At 50.7% G+C, this 19,751-nt stretch overlaps 1 protein-coding gene across 1 annotated transcript in view; it reads right to left on the bottom strand.

Moving 5' to 3' along the window:
• The window catches only part of LOC136296097 (hydrocephalus-inducing protein homolog), an 88,571-nt gene that overhangs the window by 61,886 nt on the left and 6,934 nt on the right, over nt 1–19,751 (bottom strand). Inside the window, 2 exon segments of the mRNA XM_066194920.1 lie at nt 17,175–17,379; nt 18,682–18,803. Coding sequence (XP_066051017.1) covers nt 17,175–17,379; nt 18,682–18,803 — 327 coding nt within the window.

The raw sequence follows: 19,751 nt of genomic DNA, 5'->3' as shown, positions 1-19,751 counted from the left end.
TACCTTTTTTGGCCTTGTGCCAGGACGGACGCAGCCCTTGGATCTTTGAGACTGTGCCTCAAGCCCTGTTCCTATTTCTATTGGGCAGGATGCCAAGAATCCGGCCTGGATTGTTACATGCTTAAGAGAATAGAGGAAGATCCTCAGGGCATTTTTGGGGTGTTGTAGCAAGTGCAAAGGTCCTCCTTGCACTCGGCACAGCTTTTTCTCTTTTTTCTGCATGGCTTCTTATTTTCACCTTAATTAAAACAGTTTTGCTTTTCAAACACCTCTGATCATGCTGCCTCGCTAATATTTTAGGCCATCCTGAGGCTGCCGGTCAAACCCAGAGGTGATGCACCTGAGAGGGCACCCTAACATTCTGGCCTCCCGCACAAGCATCAGTCCTGGGCAGGCAGGGCAGCAGCAGAGCCCACGAGCAGCGTGAGGAAGCGTTGGCAGCGGCACTGCAGGCCCCACACAAACCAGCAAGTTTCCATCTGCCTCTGGAACTGCTCTGCGGGCTCCTGCCTTCCCAGGGGGGTCGTCACCCTCCTGTCCATTTGCTCCCAGGGCCCCTGCTTGCCTGGCAGGTGCCATTTTGGAAGGGAAGGGTGCGATGCCATCTTCCCTTGGTCCCGCAGCCACACGGAGGGCCCGCCTCATCCAGGCGCCATTTTGGGAACCTTTTGTTCTGGGGGAGCCTGCGAGATCATTACTTGACCAAGTGAGGACATAGATGTGTTAGAACTGAAGGCAATTCAGTGGCAATTGAGCAACTGGTTTCTCTTTCAGTGGTTTTTGAGGGTACCTAGCAACGCTCAACTGGCCATCACATGTCTCTAAAGGTATCTCTGCCTTCAGGGAAGGAGTCAGGGTCTTTGAACACTGAAGAAGATCGTGCCTGAAGGACTACAGCAAAACTGCTCCTTGTTGAGACAGAAGGAGAGGTGGGAGTGGGAGATCTCCTACCTGAATTGGTATCCCAAGTTGAGCTCCGGGGCAAGTGGTTTGTCTGTGACAATTGTGGTGCCAGTGCCAAAAGCCAGGAGGGTGGAGGTGGTCCAAAGTCTGTTCCCAATGAACAGCTGGAGAGCATCAGCAAAAACCCCAGTGTCATCCAGGGTTGCTGTGACAGTCACAGGAACATCACCCCTGGCGGGGATCACTCCTTCCCTGGGTTCAATAACATAGCAGTGAGGTTTACAAGCCTGTAAGACACGCATAATGTGCATTTAGGATGGAAACCATACACCCTGGTCTCTTATGGGGTGTAAGAAAAGGAGAAGACTAAAGAGGGGAGGATAAAAATCCTAAAGGCCTAATTTCCCTAAATTTAAGCTGCAGTATTGGGGAACAGCAGAGCTTACACAACCTGTATTTTCCCCTCCTTTAACAGACTCTCACCTAATTAACCCAGTTTTGCCCAACCCAAGGGACGCTTATCCTCAGGAGAGTGTTCCTTCCCCAGTCCTTCTCTGGAGTGTGTGCCAAGGAAAGCTGCTTTCTCTCTCCTGGCTTCTCACAAAGGCTCAGGGCCAGAGGAAGTCATGACGGCTCAAATCCCACTCCAGAAACCACACAGCTGGAGGACACTGCTGAGAGCCTGAAGAATATCTCCGCAAAACCAGTTGAGCAAAACCCCAACACCAAACTATCCTTTCCCAAGAGGCCATCAATGCTTTTCAACGTCCCCTAAAGGACCGAGGCCCTCACTTCCCACTGGTCATCCGCTGTAGAGAGGTGCCCCAGGGCCTTCTGCTTTGGAAAAGTCACCTCTAAATGGTTATGGCAGAGCAGGAAAGAAGGAAGCAGAGGGAAAACTGGATGACATGTGCTCAGTGGGCATGGCCCACTCTTCCTAAGAACTCGTGTCCTCTGGTTTCTCATGGGCTTCACAGATTGGCCAAGAGAGCTGGAAGCTGCCCAAAGGAGGGAGGAAAGGCCCCGCACCAGCACAGCTGCACAGACACAGCTCTGCAGGTCCAGCCCTGGAACGAGCACGTGAAGCCCATCCTTTACACACCAGGCCCACCCAGCCAAGGTGCATTGCTCCCTGAAGAGGTGGAAGGCAGAATTTCATTGTGTAGTTCGAGAAAGCTGTCCTGGAAAAATCCCTCACTTTAAGGTTACATTTATCCCCCAAACTGCAGGAAAAGCAGCAAGAGGAAAAATCATGCCCCTCCTCCTTGGCTCAGGAGGCTGTGGCTGGACTTTCCCACATGGCCTGATGCTTTATCCACAGACACAAACAAGTCCACAGGATCAGGTTTTAACCAGCTCCAAGTTCAACACACCCAGCATGGAGAAGAACAGACCTCAAGCCCCTCAGAGATCTCCCCCTCCAGCAGACATCCCACCCAGCCCCAGGCCCAGCCTACAAGCCCTTCCTGGCTGCAGCAGCCCTGCTCTCCCTGCCAGGGGAGCAGCCCCAGCTCCTCTGCCCTGTGCAGCCTTCACATATTAAACAGCCATTCTCTGCAGCCGGTCCCCAAAGATGCTCTTCAAAGGCACAGAGACCACAGGCTGGGGGGGTGCACAACCCCCACACATGTCTTTGTGTGGACAGCCCAACTGGCCTGACCCACAGCAGGTGTGAAAATTGCCTCCCCACCAGCAGTCTGAGGACAGACCTCACACCCTCTTCTCTACCATGAACAGCAGTTTGGCACAAAGCAAATGTAGATGGCACAGGGAAAGCACAGGGAAACCCATGCTCTCCGAGGAGCAAAGGACCACAGGTTTCTCTTGATCTCAGAGCTCAAAAACCGTGACACACACAGCTAAAGACCTTCCATAAAATTATGGGAGAACTCGTCAACACAATCCAGACGAATTTCTGCTCCAACATCTCTGCACCTGATTTCACTGAGGAGTGCCCCAGCTAAAACCACTCCAGAGCCAGGTTCCTTTTGCCTCACCCAGATGGAATCTTGGAATATCTTGCTTCCTCTCACACAGGCCGATGCATATAAAAACCACGTCATGGCAGCTTGTAATGTCAACCAGTCAATTTCCCTGGAAAACGGCCCCACAGATACTTACAATCTCTAGCCTGAAGTCTAAATCGACGAGACCTTCGTTGAAGAGGCCAAAAGCTTGTGAATTAGGCCTTAGCACTGGGATCCTGCCGAACTCTATCAGCCTTGGACTTATGTAGACTGCTGACAGCCGTCCAAGGCTCTGTAGTTCTGTTCTCTGTTACAGAAAGCAGGCAAGAAAGAGTAAAAAAAAAAAATCAAACCCAAACAGGGAAACCTAAAAAAGCTTAAACAGCTCAACCCAGCTCAAGTTATTTCTTTAGGGACAGCTACCATTCTCCAGCTGAATTCCTGGGATTTTGGGGGGAAAAAAATAAAGCTTATGTATTCACCTCCAAATTGAAAAGGATTAAGTAAAGAGAAACTTTCAAACTACAAATTATTGGTCCAAAGGTAGAAGCTTTGCAAGAAATCTCTAGTTAAGATCAGGCTGACAGTTAAACAACTGGTTCTTCGGGTGGGGAGAAACTCTTCTCTTTAGGTAAGCAATCTGATAGTTGAAAGCAAGTGCTCAGTCAAACTTCAGGCTCCCTGGCACAGCCTGCACTGCCTGTCCTCCCTGTTGACTGGTTTACATGCAGTGCCACAATGGCCCAGGTTCAGATGTTTGGTGCCATCCAGGGAATTTGGCATCACCATTTCCATGTTTTAATGTAAGCTTAAATCCTTGCAACTACTCTTCAGATGCCAGCTTTCCTTTCTTTTACAGAAAGCCCAAGGTTCCCAGAAATCTTCTGACATCCTCTTTTGTGCTGAGAGGTAACATTTTAAAAAAGATGTTTCCAAAGTTAAGAGCATTTTAAAGATTCATTAAAATGATCCTCAATTCCAGCTTAGATGAACTACCTTCTGGGTCAGACACTGACATTGCCACCTATAAGGCACGAGCTGTTTATGCCACCTGTCCCTGCTGTCCTTCTCCACAGCAGCCTGTGCCTCTTTTCCCCGGAAGAATCCCCGCACACTGTGCACCCTGCCAGGACCAGTTGCACGAAGGCACACACCTCCCCTTGCACTCACCAGTGGGTTTCTTGCATCCCCAAACACGCCGGTACAAACACTGGTGCAACGCTTGCCCAATCTTTGGATTTCAACTGTAACTGGAATCTCTGCAGCGCTCCGAGGCTGGAGAATCCCACAGGGTCTGGGGCTGGAGTAGAGCACAGGAGAGTCCTCCTCGGGTTCCTAGAAGGGACAGAATCAAATCCAGCTTCAGAGGGACCTCTGAAGAAACTTCAAACTCCTTAACATCCATCCCAACAGCAACTTACACACATTTTTAAAAATCCCCAGGACAAAGGTAAAAGGCACAAACAAGATCCAAGAATTGTAGGCTTAGCATTCTCAGGGGGTTCTGCAAGGAGGCTGCCAGCACAAGCACTGGTGTCTGTGGATGCAGCAGCTTTTCACAACCCTCAAAGATCTCCCACAAGAAAACACCCTGAAGACTAGAACGTAAGCCCTTTCCTCAAGAGATTAAACTGCATCCTAAAGCTAACATTCAGGTAGGATCCTGTTCTCAGCAGATCTTTAAGACTGAATAGGAACCGGCAAGGTCTTATCCAAACCCTCTTCCCCCCTAATAATCTCCACAGTAATATTTCAGAGGAGGAGGTGGATGCGATGCCAAACCTGGGGAATAAGCCCGTAGCAGCCAGGAAGGTGGGTGTTATTCCAAATGAAGAACTTCCTCACGAACGGGGCCTTCAGGTCGCACTCATGGAACCCCCGGTTTTGGGGGTACACTTGCAGCTCAGGAACGAAACATCTGGGCAAAGAGATGACCCCAAGGGAATCAGAGATACTGAGAGAATGGAGAACGTTTACCCCCAAAGATTGTGAAATGGAGCACAACACCTTTGTCACTGTCAAATACACATTTAACAGGCCTACGGTGAAAAATTGCCTTTAAAGTCCTCCCACTCAAACATGTCTTGTCGAGGAGGGGCAAAACCTGAGAGGCAGCACCCAGAGGCTGCCAAGTGCCCCAGGCAGAGCACTTGGTCCCACAGCTGCCTCAGCCCCTCCTTCGCCCAAGAAGGTTTGCAAGAACTCCTGGAACAGTCCCAGTGATCCATGAGCTCTGGGGGAGCCTTCCCAACAGGGATCAGTGCTCAGTAAGGCTCCAGGAACACACGACTCTAGTGTCTCAGTAAAAAGGACTCTCTTCTCTCCCATGGTGCTGTTACCCTGCCTGAGAACTCAGCTGTTTGCCCCAGCCTTGGAGGGCATGAGACATCACCTGCCCCACAGAGTGGGAGATCACTCCCTCCCAGTTCCTAAAACTCCCCTGGTCCTTCACTCCACAGGTCCAAACACTGACTGTCCCCAATTGCACTTGCTTTTCAAACATGGCAGCCCAGGCACTGACGAGATGGCTCTGCCTGGGAGTGGGAACAGCACCAGGGAATTGCATCCCTCTTGTCATTAAACTGACACCTAGAGCAGCACAGCAGGATGGAATTCTGCTGGAGCAAGAACAACTTTTGCTTTAAGCCTGAGAACATCAAAGCTCAAAACAGGAAGCAGAGAGAAGGGGAAAAAGTAGAGCTGACCTGCCACATCAAGGACTGATTTCCCCTCTGAAGATCCTGCCCTCACCTCTCTTGCTGTGAGCCACTTCCCCACTGTCACGTGCCCTCGTTAACAGAACCAGACCCTGACCCTCAGCAGACTGCTTGGTGTGCCCCAAGCCAACGCGGGCTGGTTGCAACCCAGCACAACTCCACCTCTTGCAGGAAGAAGGCGAGGAGGCCCTTGGGAAATTTGCTTCACCTCAAGCACCAGGTCAATAAATGATATCATTCCTGGTCCCTTTAGAAAACGACCCAGGACCACGCTGGGCTGTCAGCAGGGCTGCTTTTCACCACAGGCTGCTTTTCAAGCACTGCTGTTCTCATGTCCAGCTGGGCAGAACATGAGGTCATTAAACAACACGTCTCCTTGGGAGCTGCAGCCAGCACGTCCTGTGCAAGGCAGTGCGCTGGGGGAGGCCAGGGAAGTGCTGGTACCTGGCCTTGATGATCAGTGATGCCACTCCCTTGCCAAACCACTCCAGGTCCACCAGCAATTTCCGGTTGTATTCCGTCACAGTGTTGGAACACAGGGTCACCTGGTGGAAGAGAAGAGCAGTAAATTCTTCTTTACAAAAGCTCATGACTCACGTGTGATGTCCTCCAGTTTTTGTGGTAAGAAAAGGGAGGATTTTGCCTTAATTCTTCGGCTGCTCCACGTGTAGAGCAGTCTCTAAGAGTGACAAAAGCCTTCTGGCAAATACCAGATTTGTTAAGCACACCTTGCTATCAGGGCATAGGTCAGCTAAATTAAAACATTAGACTAAAGCTCTGTGCAGCACTGTGTTCAAATTAAGGGGCAAATTTTCATCTGACTACAATGACATAAATGCAGTGGAAATCTGCTGACTTGAACAGAATGAGTTCAGCTTTACAGCAGGAAGCTGAAGACAAAGCGTGGGCCAGCAGGTGCTGGGCAGTTCATGGCCGCAGAGTTTTTTGCCTTCACTGGAGATCCCTGCAGTGAACACAAATCATTCTACTCCCCAGGACAGGAGAAATGAGACCAAGAAGAAAAGCAAACTGCTTTATATAATGACATCTCTCTAACAGCCACCTTTGGTCCTCGTCCGTCCTCTGCCCACTTGCAATCAAAGACATTGCTCTCAAAAACACCAAAATGCCTTCAGTACTTGACCATTATGGGACATGATTTCAGCTTGTGATTTTGGAAACAAATCAGTGCTCCTTCAGGAACGTCCCGAGGAACCCAGCTCACAGAGGCCCCACGCCAGTGCAGATCCTCGCTCACACGATGATCAGAGCTGGCATCAGAGCTAAAGCCCTCCCACACTCCCGTGAAGCTTCAGACCCGCTGCTGAAGTGTGTGTGGCTGGACTCTTCCCATACCTCGATATCCTGGTGTTCCTGGGATTGGAGGGTCCTTTCGCTGGGGTTCAGTGTAAACTCCCTTGGCTTCACAGAAAAATGAATTCCCTCCCTCCAGGAGGGCTCACTGTCGCTGAGTATTTGCTCAAAGCTGCTAACAGCAGGCTGAGTGCCATCGTCCGACACCCGCGAGGTGTTAGTGAGGCGACAGGTCTTGGTGTAGGGAAAGCCTAGGAAAAGGACACAAATATCCATTTAGGCACCAGTTATGTCGTGACTCCCGGTGGGAATACCCTGGTAGCATGAAAGCGTGATTGGAGTTTAGCTCTTTATTATCTGAACTACAGATTACTGAGAAGCTGCAAGAGGAATTAGTCGTCACTTAGTTCCCTTTAACACTGATTCCAGACTGCAGCCTTGAAAATGCCTGCTCTTAGCCCTGCTCAACACTGCAAGCTTCTCTCTTTCTGATGGGGAGAAGCTCCCTCACCTGCCCCAAACCAGCACCAGTTATTTCTCCCTGATGACTGTGCACCCAGACCGAGCATTTCCTCTGAAAATTCAAACTGTAAAATTCCCTGTTAAGTCTGCCAACACTCCTACCCTTTTCAAGATACATAAAGAGTGAGTCGCCATTGAGAAGAAGCTACAGCAGAAGAAAGTGAGGATGGAATCAGGAACTAGAACGTGATGCAAAGCACCCTAATGCAGTTTCTCTCTGCAGAATTCTTAAGGCGTCTTTTGGTTTGGGCCAAACAGACTGGGCATGTGACAGCTCAGAGCCCACTCAGCTGGAGGCAAACCCGAGCCTTGACCCAACAAGCGGGGACATCGCACCCATACTACTCACTGTGATTGCTGCCTGCAAGGGTTTACCCCACCTTAACTCTGAGATTTGCTTTCCATATTGGAAAGCCAGAGATAGTGCCACGCATGGTGGGGATGTCCTGCAGAGCCCGGACACCAGCCACAACCCGCTCTGCAGTGGACTGGCTGGCCAGCTCTGTGGGGAGGAGACTTCTCCCCAGGCCTGCTCACCAAGAGTCATTTGAACACAGGTGGGGGAAAAAAACAACTGCAGGCGCAGCCCAGAGCTTCTCTGTGCCCATCAACAGTAATCACTGCCGGCTCCAGCAGTGACTCCAGCAGGGAGGCAAGAGAAGCACAAAAGGGACAAACACAGATGTCAAAACCTCAAATGAGACTGAGGTCACCACATGCAGACAACAGTCAACAACAGTTAAAAAGAAGCAAAGATACAACAGCTGCCTTCAGCTGAAGAGACCTTAGGAATGCGTTTCTACCTGTTGCCTTTCTTGTTTCATTTATTCAAAAGGCAACTTAACAAGTGCCTCAGTGGTGATGCAGGGTGGCGAAGAAGCAGATCAGGAGAGGCAATTAGTTTTCTTAAAACGTTCAACAACTTCATTGTTATGAGTTTAGGTTTCGTAGTGAATTTTGGCCTCAGTCTGGGAAGGGAAATACAGGGGGTTTGGGGTGGTCTCGGCTGTGCGGGTGGGCTTTTCCATCCGGGGCTCTTTGGGAGCTGTGCCGTGATGCCGCGGGCGGTTGTGAAGTCGGAGCCGAGGTTTGCAGGGGGCAGACCTTTCCGTCCTTCCGCCGGGGCTCGGGAAGGTCGGCAGCGTGCTGCTGCGGGACGTCGTGCGCTTGACGCCGGGCTCAGCACCGTGATCGAACCTGCCCGCCGTCCCCGCTTCTGCCTGCTCCCGATTGCCAGTGCCCACATCTCCTGCTGCCCGTAGTTTGCAAAAGCAGCGATTTCCTCCTTCCCTCCCTGCCCGTGCCGGCTGGGAGGGAAATCACTGCCCTGCCAGAGCCCACCGCTCCTCCAGCCTGTGATCATAACCACACCAAAGGGGAAAACAGGACTCGGCGGGTTGGAAACTTCTGGCATTGCGTTGTTGTCTGTGCTGTCCGGATATACTCTAGTAACGAACTGCTATTCCTTTTCCATATTTTTGCCTGGAAGCCCTGTAATTTCAAAGGTACAGTAATTTGGAGAGAGGAGGGTCATCATTCCATTCCGTGAAGATTGCCACCTTCCTTGGCAGAATCTGTCTTTTAAACCAGGACAGAGACACCAGAAAATACTTGCTCCTATTTGATCCCACAATGGCAAAATGCTACCTGAGGCACCTGCAGTTCACACCCTGAAGAGGTTGTTGTGGCAGAACATGAGCAGTGCTGGATGCTTTTACGTTCAAGTGCTCCATTTTGGAGCACACAGATCCCTCCCGCTGTGTCCCAGCGCAGGGAACACTCACCAAAGGAGATGTCACCGAAGTCGAGCTCATCGGTGTCGAAGTGTAAAGTCGGCCCGACGACACACCCCCTGCGATGACAGGGACACAGGAGGAAATGGCTGCGTTAAAGGGAATTGCAAAGCCTCCGGCTGTCGTGGCTTGGGGGCACAAAACCTGGTGTCAGGGGCATCGTGGGTTTCAAATCAACACACCACCATGTGCTCAGCACAGTGTCCATGTGCACAGGAGGCAGCTAAAGCCAAGAGGCCAGCAGCCCACAGCCACTGATGGGGCTTTGGACGCAGGGCAGGCAGGAAAAGCCCCCAAGTTGCCGGTGGTCCCATGAGGGACCCTGAACACCCACCCAGACCTGTCTCCGTGCCTCAGTTTCCCCATCTGTAATGGGATGGACATAAAGGTGTCCCCACAAACTTCTGTAACCAGCCTTTCCAGCCACAGGTTCCCTGCTTTGCTACTTGGCTGTAACTGGTCTTCCAATGGAGGAGCTTTCTCAGGAGATTTTGACCCACACAATCATTACAGACAGAGTTTTGAGACATGAAGCCAGGGGAGCCCCAAACATCCTCCAAAAAGAGCATTAACAGTTCTACACAGTGGACAGATGAATCCTAGAGGAAAGGACCAGCTTGTCACTAGTGCACCAGCTGGCACAGCCAGGAGCAATAGCTTAAACAACCAAACATGGGTGTCCTGAATCTACCACACCTCCTCCCCTGGCCTTGAACTCAGCAGACAGGCACTAAAAGTCACCAACATCCACTGAAGGCAGCACTTGAAGCTGCCCAACACGAGTTTATTTCATGGTTGACGCCAATCAATGCGCACCCTGCCTTTTGGTTAAAAGTCAAGGACCAGTGAACTGTGTCTTCTCCTGTGTTCACAGGACTGTCCCTGGCTCCGCTCTACACATCTCAACAAGAGACACCTTCTCTTGCTCAAGGAGAAAGCTGCTTATGGAATAACATCCCACGCATGACCAGTTTGGGGGAGGGACAGAGGAGAATCAATTATTTGATGGTGAAAGGTTCCCTCTTGATTTCCAAAATAAAAATAGCAGCACTTTTTCTCCAAAAGCAAAGCCAGTGTAGTTGTTTCTCTACTATGGGCAGACCTAGTCAACACTGTTCTCCTGCTAAGTAATAAGTTTCATGTTCTTTTTAATCCATCTCCCTTATCTTATTGGTATAATCAACTGCAGATTGCTTTCATTTCTTTATTGCCCTGATCCAGTGCCTCCCAACAGCAGCAGCCTAGCTCCAAAGCTCCAGAGCAGCCAGCATCAGCTTTCCTGCTTACACTACGTTATCCTACCAGCACACGCCTCAGGCTAGCAGGGACAAGCCCTCATGCTGCTGTGGTCCTGAGGACTGAGCTCTGCCTCCCCCATCATCACCCCTTCTCCCTTCTGCAGGGCCAGGATTATGGGATGAAGCCCATGTCCTTGGGACGGTTCCTGCTGCACAGTTCCCTGTCTCCCACATCAGCCTTTTCCTGGCTGTGGAAAGGAGGTAGCAGAGCACTCTGCACAGGAGCTCGGAGCACAGCCTGCCTCCATGCATGGCCATGAGAGGTGAGCTGAGGCTGCTGCTGCCCGTTTGGGATGGATTATTAACAGAAGTTTTTCAAAACACTGCTGCTGGTGGAGAATCACCCAGGCTGGCCCATCTCCAAAGCCCTGGGGGCCTTGCTGGGTGCTCAGGGGGGACATCCCAGAGCAGCTACTGCCCAAAGCTGATCCATGCCACTGCCTGCCATGGCCCAAGGCAGAGGGACATCCCTGCAGGGAGGAGTCATTCCAGCTCCCGGGTACCACACAGGGCAGCAGGCACCCCCACACTAAGGCAATGCCAGGATCAGAGCAGAGATTAAGACCTCAGGAAACATCTTTTTTCTCTGCCCGACCCCAAAATGAGGTAGGTGGGGGATGTCCCAGAGACAGCTACAGATGTGCCCACCCAGAGTAAGCTCCCAGAGTCCTTACTCGATGGTCAGGATCACAGGCGTAGGAGATCCAGCCACACGGAACTGGAATGGTTCCTCAAACCGCCCCAACACGGCGGCATCCAAGGAGATCTGAATAGTCTGGATCCCACCTGGTGCAATGAGGCCCTCCTCGGGTACAAACTTGAAGCAGCAGCCCACTTCCGTGTTTGAAGGGATATAGGTGAAGGGAGCATCAAGAACTCCTTTGTTCATCAGTTTCACCTGCAGCAGCAAGAAAACAAAATGCAAGTACACGTGAAATCTTCCCTTCTTGGGAGTCATTTTCTAATGGCGCAATTAACACCCAGAAAAGGCAGAAGATGCTTTGTGCTGCTGGACGGCAGAAGTCAAAAAAATACAACAGGACAAGTTCTGCCTTTGGGTTTTCATGCGAAGCTCACATAACTCCACATAACTGGAGTCACCCTGGGGTTACCCCACGGACACAGAGCAGTCCACCTCTGGTCAGTAGCACCAAGCTCATTCAGACCTGGCCCTGAGAGCAACGTGGGGTGATTGCAGCTGCGTAGTGAATCACCACAGAGCTGCTGCTGCCCCAGTCAGCACAGCTCCAGCAGTACCGTATCTACGCATTTACCTTTTCCCATACCGTGAAAACAATACACTGAGAAGGAGGCATCAACATCAAAATGTACAGACAGCGCCATCTTTTGGTAAGAAAACTCAACGTGTCTTTCTCTTCCACAACCAAACTTCTGAAAGTGTCTGGCATGATGTAGTGCCTCGTTTTCTGCCTCTTTCAGTTGCTCTCTCTTTTTTTTTGCAAACTTGACCCCCAACAGGGGGGAGGCAAATAGGTAGAAAAATCTTTTGCTTTATTCCCAGGAACACTTTTCTCTTTGTAGAGCCAGAGATGCACCAAGCCTGAAGTGTGGTGAGGGATTGGACAGCAAGGGAAAGAATCCTCAAGCCCTTTGCAAGGGCCTGCACTGAGCCAGGAGGCTGGATGGCTTTCCTGTGACTTCCAGGAATGAGCAGGAGACACTTGACTAAAAATTGTTTGCGGTGGACTGAAGCTCAAATGTAGCCAGCTTGTCCCAGCTGCTTCTGAACAGCCCAGTACAAAGGTGCCTTGTGTCTGGTGCTGCCACAAAAGCCTCTGAACAGCTTTTTGACCCAGCGTTGGGTCAAAAGGGGTTGTTTTGCAGGAAGCCTCCCAGCTGATCCCTATGGAAGGCTGCCCAAAAGAAGGGACTGGGGCTTCATGAACAACAGACACATTTTTCTGGAACACCCCCTTCCCCCCCCGCCCAGATTTGACCAGTACATCAGCTATTCCCTGCTCACAACTGCCCAGGTTGCCAGGAATTCCACAGGTCCACCAGGCTTGCTGCTGCCTCAGGAGCCATCAGGATCCATCCCAACCCCTGGTGCTCACCTCATGGGTTTGGGCGGTTTTGACAAAAACTTCCCCAAGGTTCAGGGTATCACAGCTGAGTTCAACCAAGGGTCCGCGGCCTTCCCCTCTGAGGCGCAGGGCCAGCCTGCTCTCACGGCCTGGGGAGAGATGTCCATTTCAGTACAATAATTCCCTCTGTTCTACTGGATTTTCCAGGCTGCCTCAATGCTAGACCCTGATTCTGAGCTGCATGCAACCAGCTCTTGATGCTGCAGCAGAAGATATGGACCCTTCTCTTCCCTCAGGAGATATCCCCTGGGGCTGACTTGCAATTTCTAACCCATTCCTTGGGCTGGTTTCCAATTTTAGCCACCAGTTTGCTGAGTTTAAAACATCTCTGGTGTCCTGTAGCGACAGGCCAAGGAGTGACAGGTATAAATTGAAAGAAAGGAAATTTAGGTTAGATATTGAGAAGAATTTTTTTACTGTGAGGTGGTGAGACGCTGGAGTAGGTTCCCCAGGGGAGTTGTGGAGGTTCCAGCCCTGAAAGTGTTCAAAGCCAGGCTGGATGGGGCTTGGAGCTACCTGGTCTAGTGGGAGGTGTCCCTGCCCATGGCAGGGGCCTTGGCACTAGACAGTCTTTGAGGTCCGTTCCATCCTTAACATACTATGACTCTAGGGTTTCCTCCCCATGCACTTAGAGGAGCTTTGAAATCCATTCGGTGAAGGCACAAAGCTCACGAAGACTTTGGCAATTGCTACCTGGCAAACTGCCAGGCAACAACTGCCAAACCACCTGGCCCAGCAGCACAGGACTGCTGTCCTCCACTTCTGACACTCGGCACTGTGTTCTGTTTGCACAGACTGAGAGCTGCAAGGTGACAATTCCCACACAGGGAGAGAAGCAGGTGCTGGCCAAGGGTGGTCCTTCTACCAACACCCTGGGCTCAGCGGGGCTCCGCCCCTGCTGGCCTGGTGGTGTCTGGAGGTGATCCAGGCTCAGGGAGCACATTTCTAACTCAGCTCCTACTGCCTGATGATGGATCCACGTCAAATGGACCCATCCTGGAGGTCAGTGGTCTAGAGGGGCTTAGTGCTTGTTCACTAAAGCTGTTCTGCTCTGCAGCTCCTTGGCCTTTGAGGAAATGCTGGCAAAGCCGTGCCATGAAAACATCTCCCTGCACTGCCTGGGTTGTTCTGGGATCAGCAATCCAGACACAGGTGTTCCGAGCCCTGGCCTTGCATGGGAGACTCCCTGGAAGCTGCAGGGACACTGGGGATGTGCCAGCACTGCCCTGCTGACCAGGAACTCTTCCCAGCAGTTACATGGGAGCCCAGTGTGCTCAGGCTTGCTCCATGGCTGCACTGTGGGTGAGAGAAGCAGGGGAAAGGAGCTGTACCTGAGATGTCACAGTAGGCCACACTCTGATACTCCAGTGCTTCCAGGGGTTTAAAGGTCACCTTGATTTCAGCCGAACAACGTGGCCCAATCTCTCCCTCCTGAAACAGAAAGAGACAGAAAAAGATTTATCTTCAAACTTCACACTTCTTGTTTTCAACCACTCCTCTAAGCCTTTCTTCAGAGCATCAGTGATGAGCGAACAACATAAGGAGCCCAAGGAAACACTCTAAACCCAGCTCAACACACCACTGGGCGCTCTCAATGCTCAGCTGATCAGCCCCCACTCTCCACAATGTTCCTGCTGCTCTGACACAAGCTCCTGGTCACATCATGCTGCAGTCAGCTACAGTGGTACCTAACTGCCATTGTGCACTGGTGGCTCTTGGCCTTAGACGGGCCATAGGAGTAACCAAGAACACGATCCCCTTCCTTGGAAAGAAAAATATTAGTTTAACCTTTTTTCAAAGAAAGCAGAGGTTGGGATTATTCTAGGATTTACTCCAGGATGAGAAGGGATTTTGCACTGTGCAGACACCAGGCATTCATCATCTCTCACAATGCCAATACTCAGAATCAGGGCTCTGGCTGATGGGAGGACATGGGCGTTTGCTTGCATAAACAGAAAAAGAAAAGGTTTACTGTCCCCGTGTGCAAGAGAACTCAAGATGCCCATTATAACCTCCCACCCTTGTGTCCAGGCTCACAGATGACACTGGGAGACTCACAAACAGTGCGAGTCGTGGTTAGAGGAAGGGACAGGCATTTCTACGATTAACCTTGGGCTGAATTTGGCCTCCTTTTCCCAGCGAACCCTTGCATGCTTCAGGTCAATCCGTGAACTGGCACTGCTCCAACACCCTCCGCTGAACCCCACGCAGCAGCACGTGTCGGGGGAGCCCCTACCTACAAAAACTGCTCCCTGTGGACACTTCAAGGACACGGAGTGCCCTGAGCTCGAGCCCTGGCAGCAGAGCTCAGCTTTGTCAGGCTCCCAGCCCTGCCTTGAGCCTGCAGGGCAGAAATACTTTCAGCAGTGAGCTCTGCAGCCGCACCAGAAACTCCATGTCCTCCCTCTGAGCACACCGAGCCACCTGAGGACCTGCTGAGTGACCGCACCCGGGGGAAGGGGCGGGGGTAGGGTGGGCGGGAGGAGGAAGAGGAGGAGGAGGAGGAGAAGGAAGAGGAGGAGGAGGAGGAGGAGGAAGAGGAGGAGGAGGAGAAGGAGGAGAAGGAGGAGAAGGAAGAGGAGGAGGACGAGGAGAAAGAGAAGGAAGAGAAGGAAGAGAAGGAAAATGAGGTTCTCAGCTATCACTTACCATTGGCTCAATGAAAACAAAAGTCATTGGAGAACAGCAGGGGGTCTTCTTGCACCTTTGCCTTCTCCTCCTGGACCTTTTGGCTCAGGAGGGCGGTGCGATTTTCACAAAAGCCCTTCACCTTCTTTATTTTTTTCTCCTCCATGAAGTCTTCCATCCAGACCTTTGGTGGTGGCTCCAGCAAATCACACTGCCTGCAGCCGCAGGGAGAGACAAAGCCAGCAGGTCATTTAATATATTTGCAGAGAGAAGCGGAAGTGCGGGAGAGCAAAGCACTTGGGGAGGAGCGGCAGCTCCCCAGCAAGGGCTGACCCCAAGCCACGAGGGTCCCAATTGGATCAGAAGATAACTTGTTGTGCACTAGCTCAGCAGGTAGCTTTACTCCACACTTGCAAGCTCAGGAGAGCTTTGGAAAGCCAGCATCCCTCAAGAGAGTCTCCTGCCTCAAAGCCTCTGCCAAAACTGAGGGAGAATCCACCAGCCACCTCAGCTGGCTTTTCCTACCACTGAGCTGCTCGGGGGAGGCAGATAAAGATCACAGAGCACCCACTGCAGGACTTCCCTGGGAAAGGGAGACGAAGCTGGGTTGTGGTTACGTGTTACCAGCATCGCTCTTTGTTTCTTCCATTTTGGACCTGCCTTGTTCCCTACTCTGCCTTTCACAAGAGCATCCCAGAGCACTTCCAAAGGAAATTGATGAATTCAGGCACCGCATCCCTTCAGTGACATCCAAGGTTTTATATGCATGAAAACAGAGGCTGTGAGAGGGGAAGGGACTTCTTGGTGCAGGAGACAGACAGCAAACTCCTGGAGAGATCATCTTTTCAGGATCCAGAGCTTTTTGGGTCCCATCCCAGTGCATGGTAGTAGAATGGCCAGAGAGGGAAAGGATCCTGCACTAGCTCCTCTCATAAAAAAAAGTCCTCTCTGCTCTGAGATCTCAAAAGCATCTCTGACAGCAGGAGAGTAGGCCTTAGAGCTAACACCATCCCTAAGACTGGAAGTAAGGAAAAACAAAATGTCCTGGTGACAGGCTAGGACACAAACTGGCATGAAAATAAATGTAATTGGAAAAAAGTATTACGAAGAAAAGAAGGGTAGTGGTAGTAAGTGAATCCCTTCTAAGGGGAAATGAGGGCCCTGTATATCGAGCGGATCCGTTCCACAGGGAAGCCTGCTGCCTCCCTGGGATCCAGGTACTGGATATCACCAGGAGATTCCCTAAGAACTAAAAGAACTTCATCTGTTCACCACTGTCTGGGGGTACAGTGACTGTGAAATAACAGAGTTTTCAACATTCAGTGAAACAAGGAGGGGCATCAACAAAACTTCCACTCTGGTCTTCTGGAAGGCAGCCTTCGGCCTGTTCAAGAGATTGTTTTGGAGAGGACCTTGGGAAACAGCCTTTACAAACAAAGGGGTCCAGGAAGGATGGACATACTTCAAGAAAGAAGTCTTGAAGGCACAGGAACAGACTGTCCCTGTGTGCTGAAAGATGAGCTGACAGGGAAGACAACGAGCCTGGATGGGCAAGGAGATTTGGAAGGAACTAAGGGGAAAAAAGAGGGCGTATTGCCTTTGCAAAGAGGGGCTGGCAACTCAGGAAACGTTTAAGGATGTTGCCAGGTCATGTAGGAAGAAGATTAGGGAGGCAAAAGCCCAATTAGAACTTGAGGAAATCCAGTCATTGCAATCAACCTTTCCTTCCCAAAATGCCATCCTTGGTTGGAGTATAAATGGAACTGGAATGCTGTGCTGAGCTCCTGCAGCCCAGGGACACACACCCTAATGCCAGGGATGGTTTACTTGGCCTAAACCATTCAAAATCACCAACACGCCCCTGAGGCCATGCATTAGTTTCAGTCTTGGGCCATGTATCTCACTGAAACGTATCTTTCAAACCAACCTCCTCTTCTCTTCATTGTCGGCTTCCTCAGTAGGAAACATCTTCCACTGGAAGTGGGCTGTGATGTTACTCCTGTTTCTGATGAACATGCTTGTGTGGCTTGATGTGGTGATGAAAGTCTTCTCAACCTTCATGGAATATGTGCTCAATCCAATGTTGACATCTGCAGCTTCTGCGCGAAGGAATGTGAAGAAACTTTCTTCACCTGGAACAAAGCAGAGTCTTTGCTCAGCTAGCTCAGTTGCTGATGGAAGCACAAGGAACAAAGCAAACCACAGGTCACGGAAGAAAGTGTCATAGCTTTTAAATGTATTAGCAGTTCCATGGATCAGTACATTTATCACGTCCTGACAGCTCTGTGTGTACGGCGTGAGGATGTCCTGGGCACCTCCTTAACCACCTTATTTCCAAGGTGTTTGTAGAGATTTGGCCCCAAGGTGACAGTATGTACAGTGGGATTTGTCAGATGTGCTCAGGTGACCCACTCAGACCACTGGGATTTCTGCATCAAAGTCCTTCAGGTGACACTGAGGAGCCCTGGTCAATCCTGGCTTGCCGAGGTCTCCCCTGCGCATCCCACGAGACTCCTGCCCCTCCTGATCCCTTGGATCCCTTGTTGCTGACAAGCAAATACGCCTGGGGGCATGTGGGCAGAAAAAGGAGACCCAGAGGAACAGGTGAAGTGACAGCCCACAGCAGGAGGGGACACAGGAGAGGAAACACAACCAGCCTGGCTTTGCAATATGACAAACCACTACAAAATGAACACCATAAAAATCATCATCATCGTCATCTTCCTGTCCAAACCCACAGCCCCATCAGTCTTGAAATATTTCATATTGTCCTGATCTCAAAAACCAAGATGGAGCATTTCAGGTTAAATACAAAAGGACAAGGAAAGATTAATAAGTACAGAGCAGCTTCTATATGAAGTCTGAATGGGATTCCTCAGTCTAGAAATCAAATGGGAGATGTGAGAGGTTTGCAACAGCATGAACGGCCTGGGAAATGGGGACGAGGAAAAATTTGTCTTGATTTGTCACCATACAGGAACTTGAGGGCCTGAAGGTGTTATTAGGCAAAAACTGCATGGATGTGTAGAGGGCAACATAGTAAAAGGGTCTGTGACAAGCCAGTGGAGAAGCGGCATACAGGACAGAGGTGTGCAAGAAATACACTGCATTGGAGAGAGTCTGATGGAGACCTCGCAGCTCACATACAGCACTGCCCAGGAGTAAAATAAAACTTCACCCAGGCGTAGCCACACAGTAGTGGAGAATCAGGGTTCCTCCTTCCTCCACTCTGCAACACCCAGCAAAACAGAATTCCAAAAATCTCAGCCCTGTTAGAGGGGATCCACTTTTTCAACCATTTAAACACCAGCTATTTCAGTTTTCTTTGGGGCAGAGCTGGAACAGAGGAGGTACATCTAGAGGGAATTGAGGGGGATGAACAGGGAGTGATGGTGGAGAACTGTCCTGTGTCCCATGTGTTGCCCAGCACTCACCTGTGCAGCGCGCCACCAGGGACCCGAAATGGTCACCGCTCGTCAGCGGGTGAAATCCCACTGTCACCTGCATGGTGTGACCAGGGCCCAGAATTCCTTCGGCTGGAACCACTGAGAAAGGACTGCAACACAAAGAGAGGATCAGGACTTGGGGGGACATCTGGCCACGATATTCCTTCTGCAGTGCAGGTCACTTCAGCTCACTTGGGCAAGCAGGGAGCAAACAAACTACAGCCAAGACAGACAGAACAGCCAGGATCAGAAACAGCTACTGACCCACTTCTGAGGAGATCCAGCCCTCAGAAGATCCTGTGGGATAAAACGACCTAATCCCCCCCATACTCTGCATCCAGCCTTCTGACTGCCAGCAATCCCATCAGAGAATGGTTTGTGAAAAGCACAGAGAGAGTTAAGAGCTATCTGCATGCATAACTTGACGCTGACTGCCTCAGGAATTTCTCATTTCCTGCTACCTATAAACTTCCTCTCAAGAGATGCAAATGTTAGGGCACTATCTCTCTTGTGAGATTACAGCCTAGGAATCAGACAGGGAGAAGGAACTTTCCCTTGAAGACCACGGAATAACTACTGTTGAATTTGCAGTGTGGCTCTTTGGTTTATTTTACCTTGAAAAGATCCTGAATTAGCACATTTTGTCAGCATTTCAATGAAAGCTGCTCTACAAAAAAGAAGCAATCAAAACTCTGAAAGAGTGCAAATGCAGATTAGAGCAATACAGTGACATGGAAACAAGACCCAAAAGGAGGATGCCATTTACAATCTGAAGGATCCAATCCAAGCCATATGAAGCACCATTAGCAGGAGCACATCGAGGAGGCAGAACAGGAGAGTTTCGTGTATTTACCAGCAATGCAGTCTGGCACCCTGGGTTGTCATCCAGGCTGGTAACTGTTTGCTTGGCTCACCAGACAAACTCTGCGCAATGTGTTGGAAATAATTACGCAAGTGTCTTGGTGCACTTTGGATGTAACAGGAGCAATTAGGATTGGTCACCAGGTGAACAGTTCTTGCCTGACAAACACAAGACTCCGTGCTTTGATGCTCAGGGA

The sequence above is a fragment of the Chamaea fasciata genome, unplaced genomic scaffold, assembly GCF_029207755.1.
Source record: "Chamaea fasciata isolate MVZ Bird 193981 ecotype frontalis unplaced genomic scaffold, bChaFas1.0.hap1 SCAF_12, whole genome shotgun sequence".
Taxonomy (NCBI): domain Eukaryota; kingdom Metazoa; phylum Chordata; class Aves; order Passeriformes; family Sylviidae; genus Chamaea; species Chamaea fasciata.
This window is presented reverse-complemented; position numbering and strand designations above follow the sequence as displayed.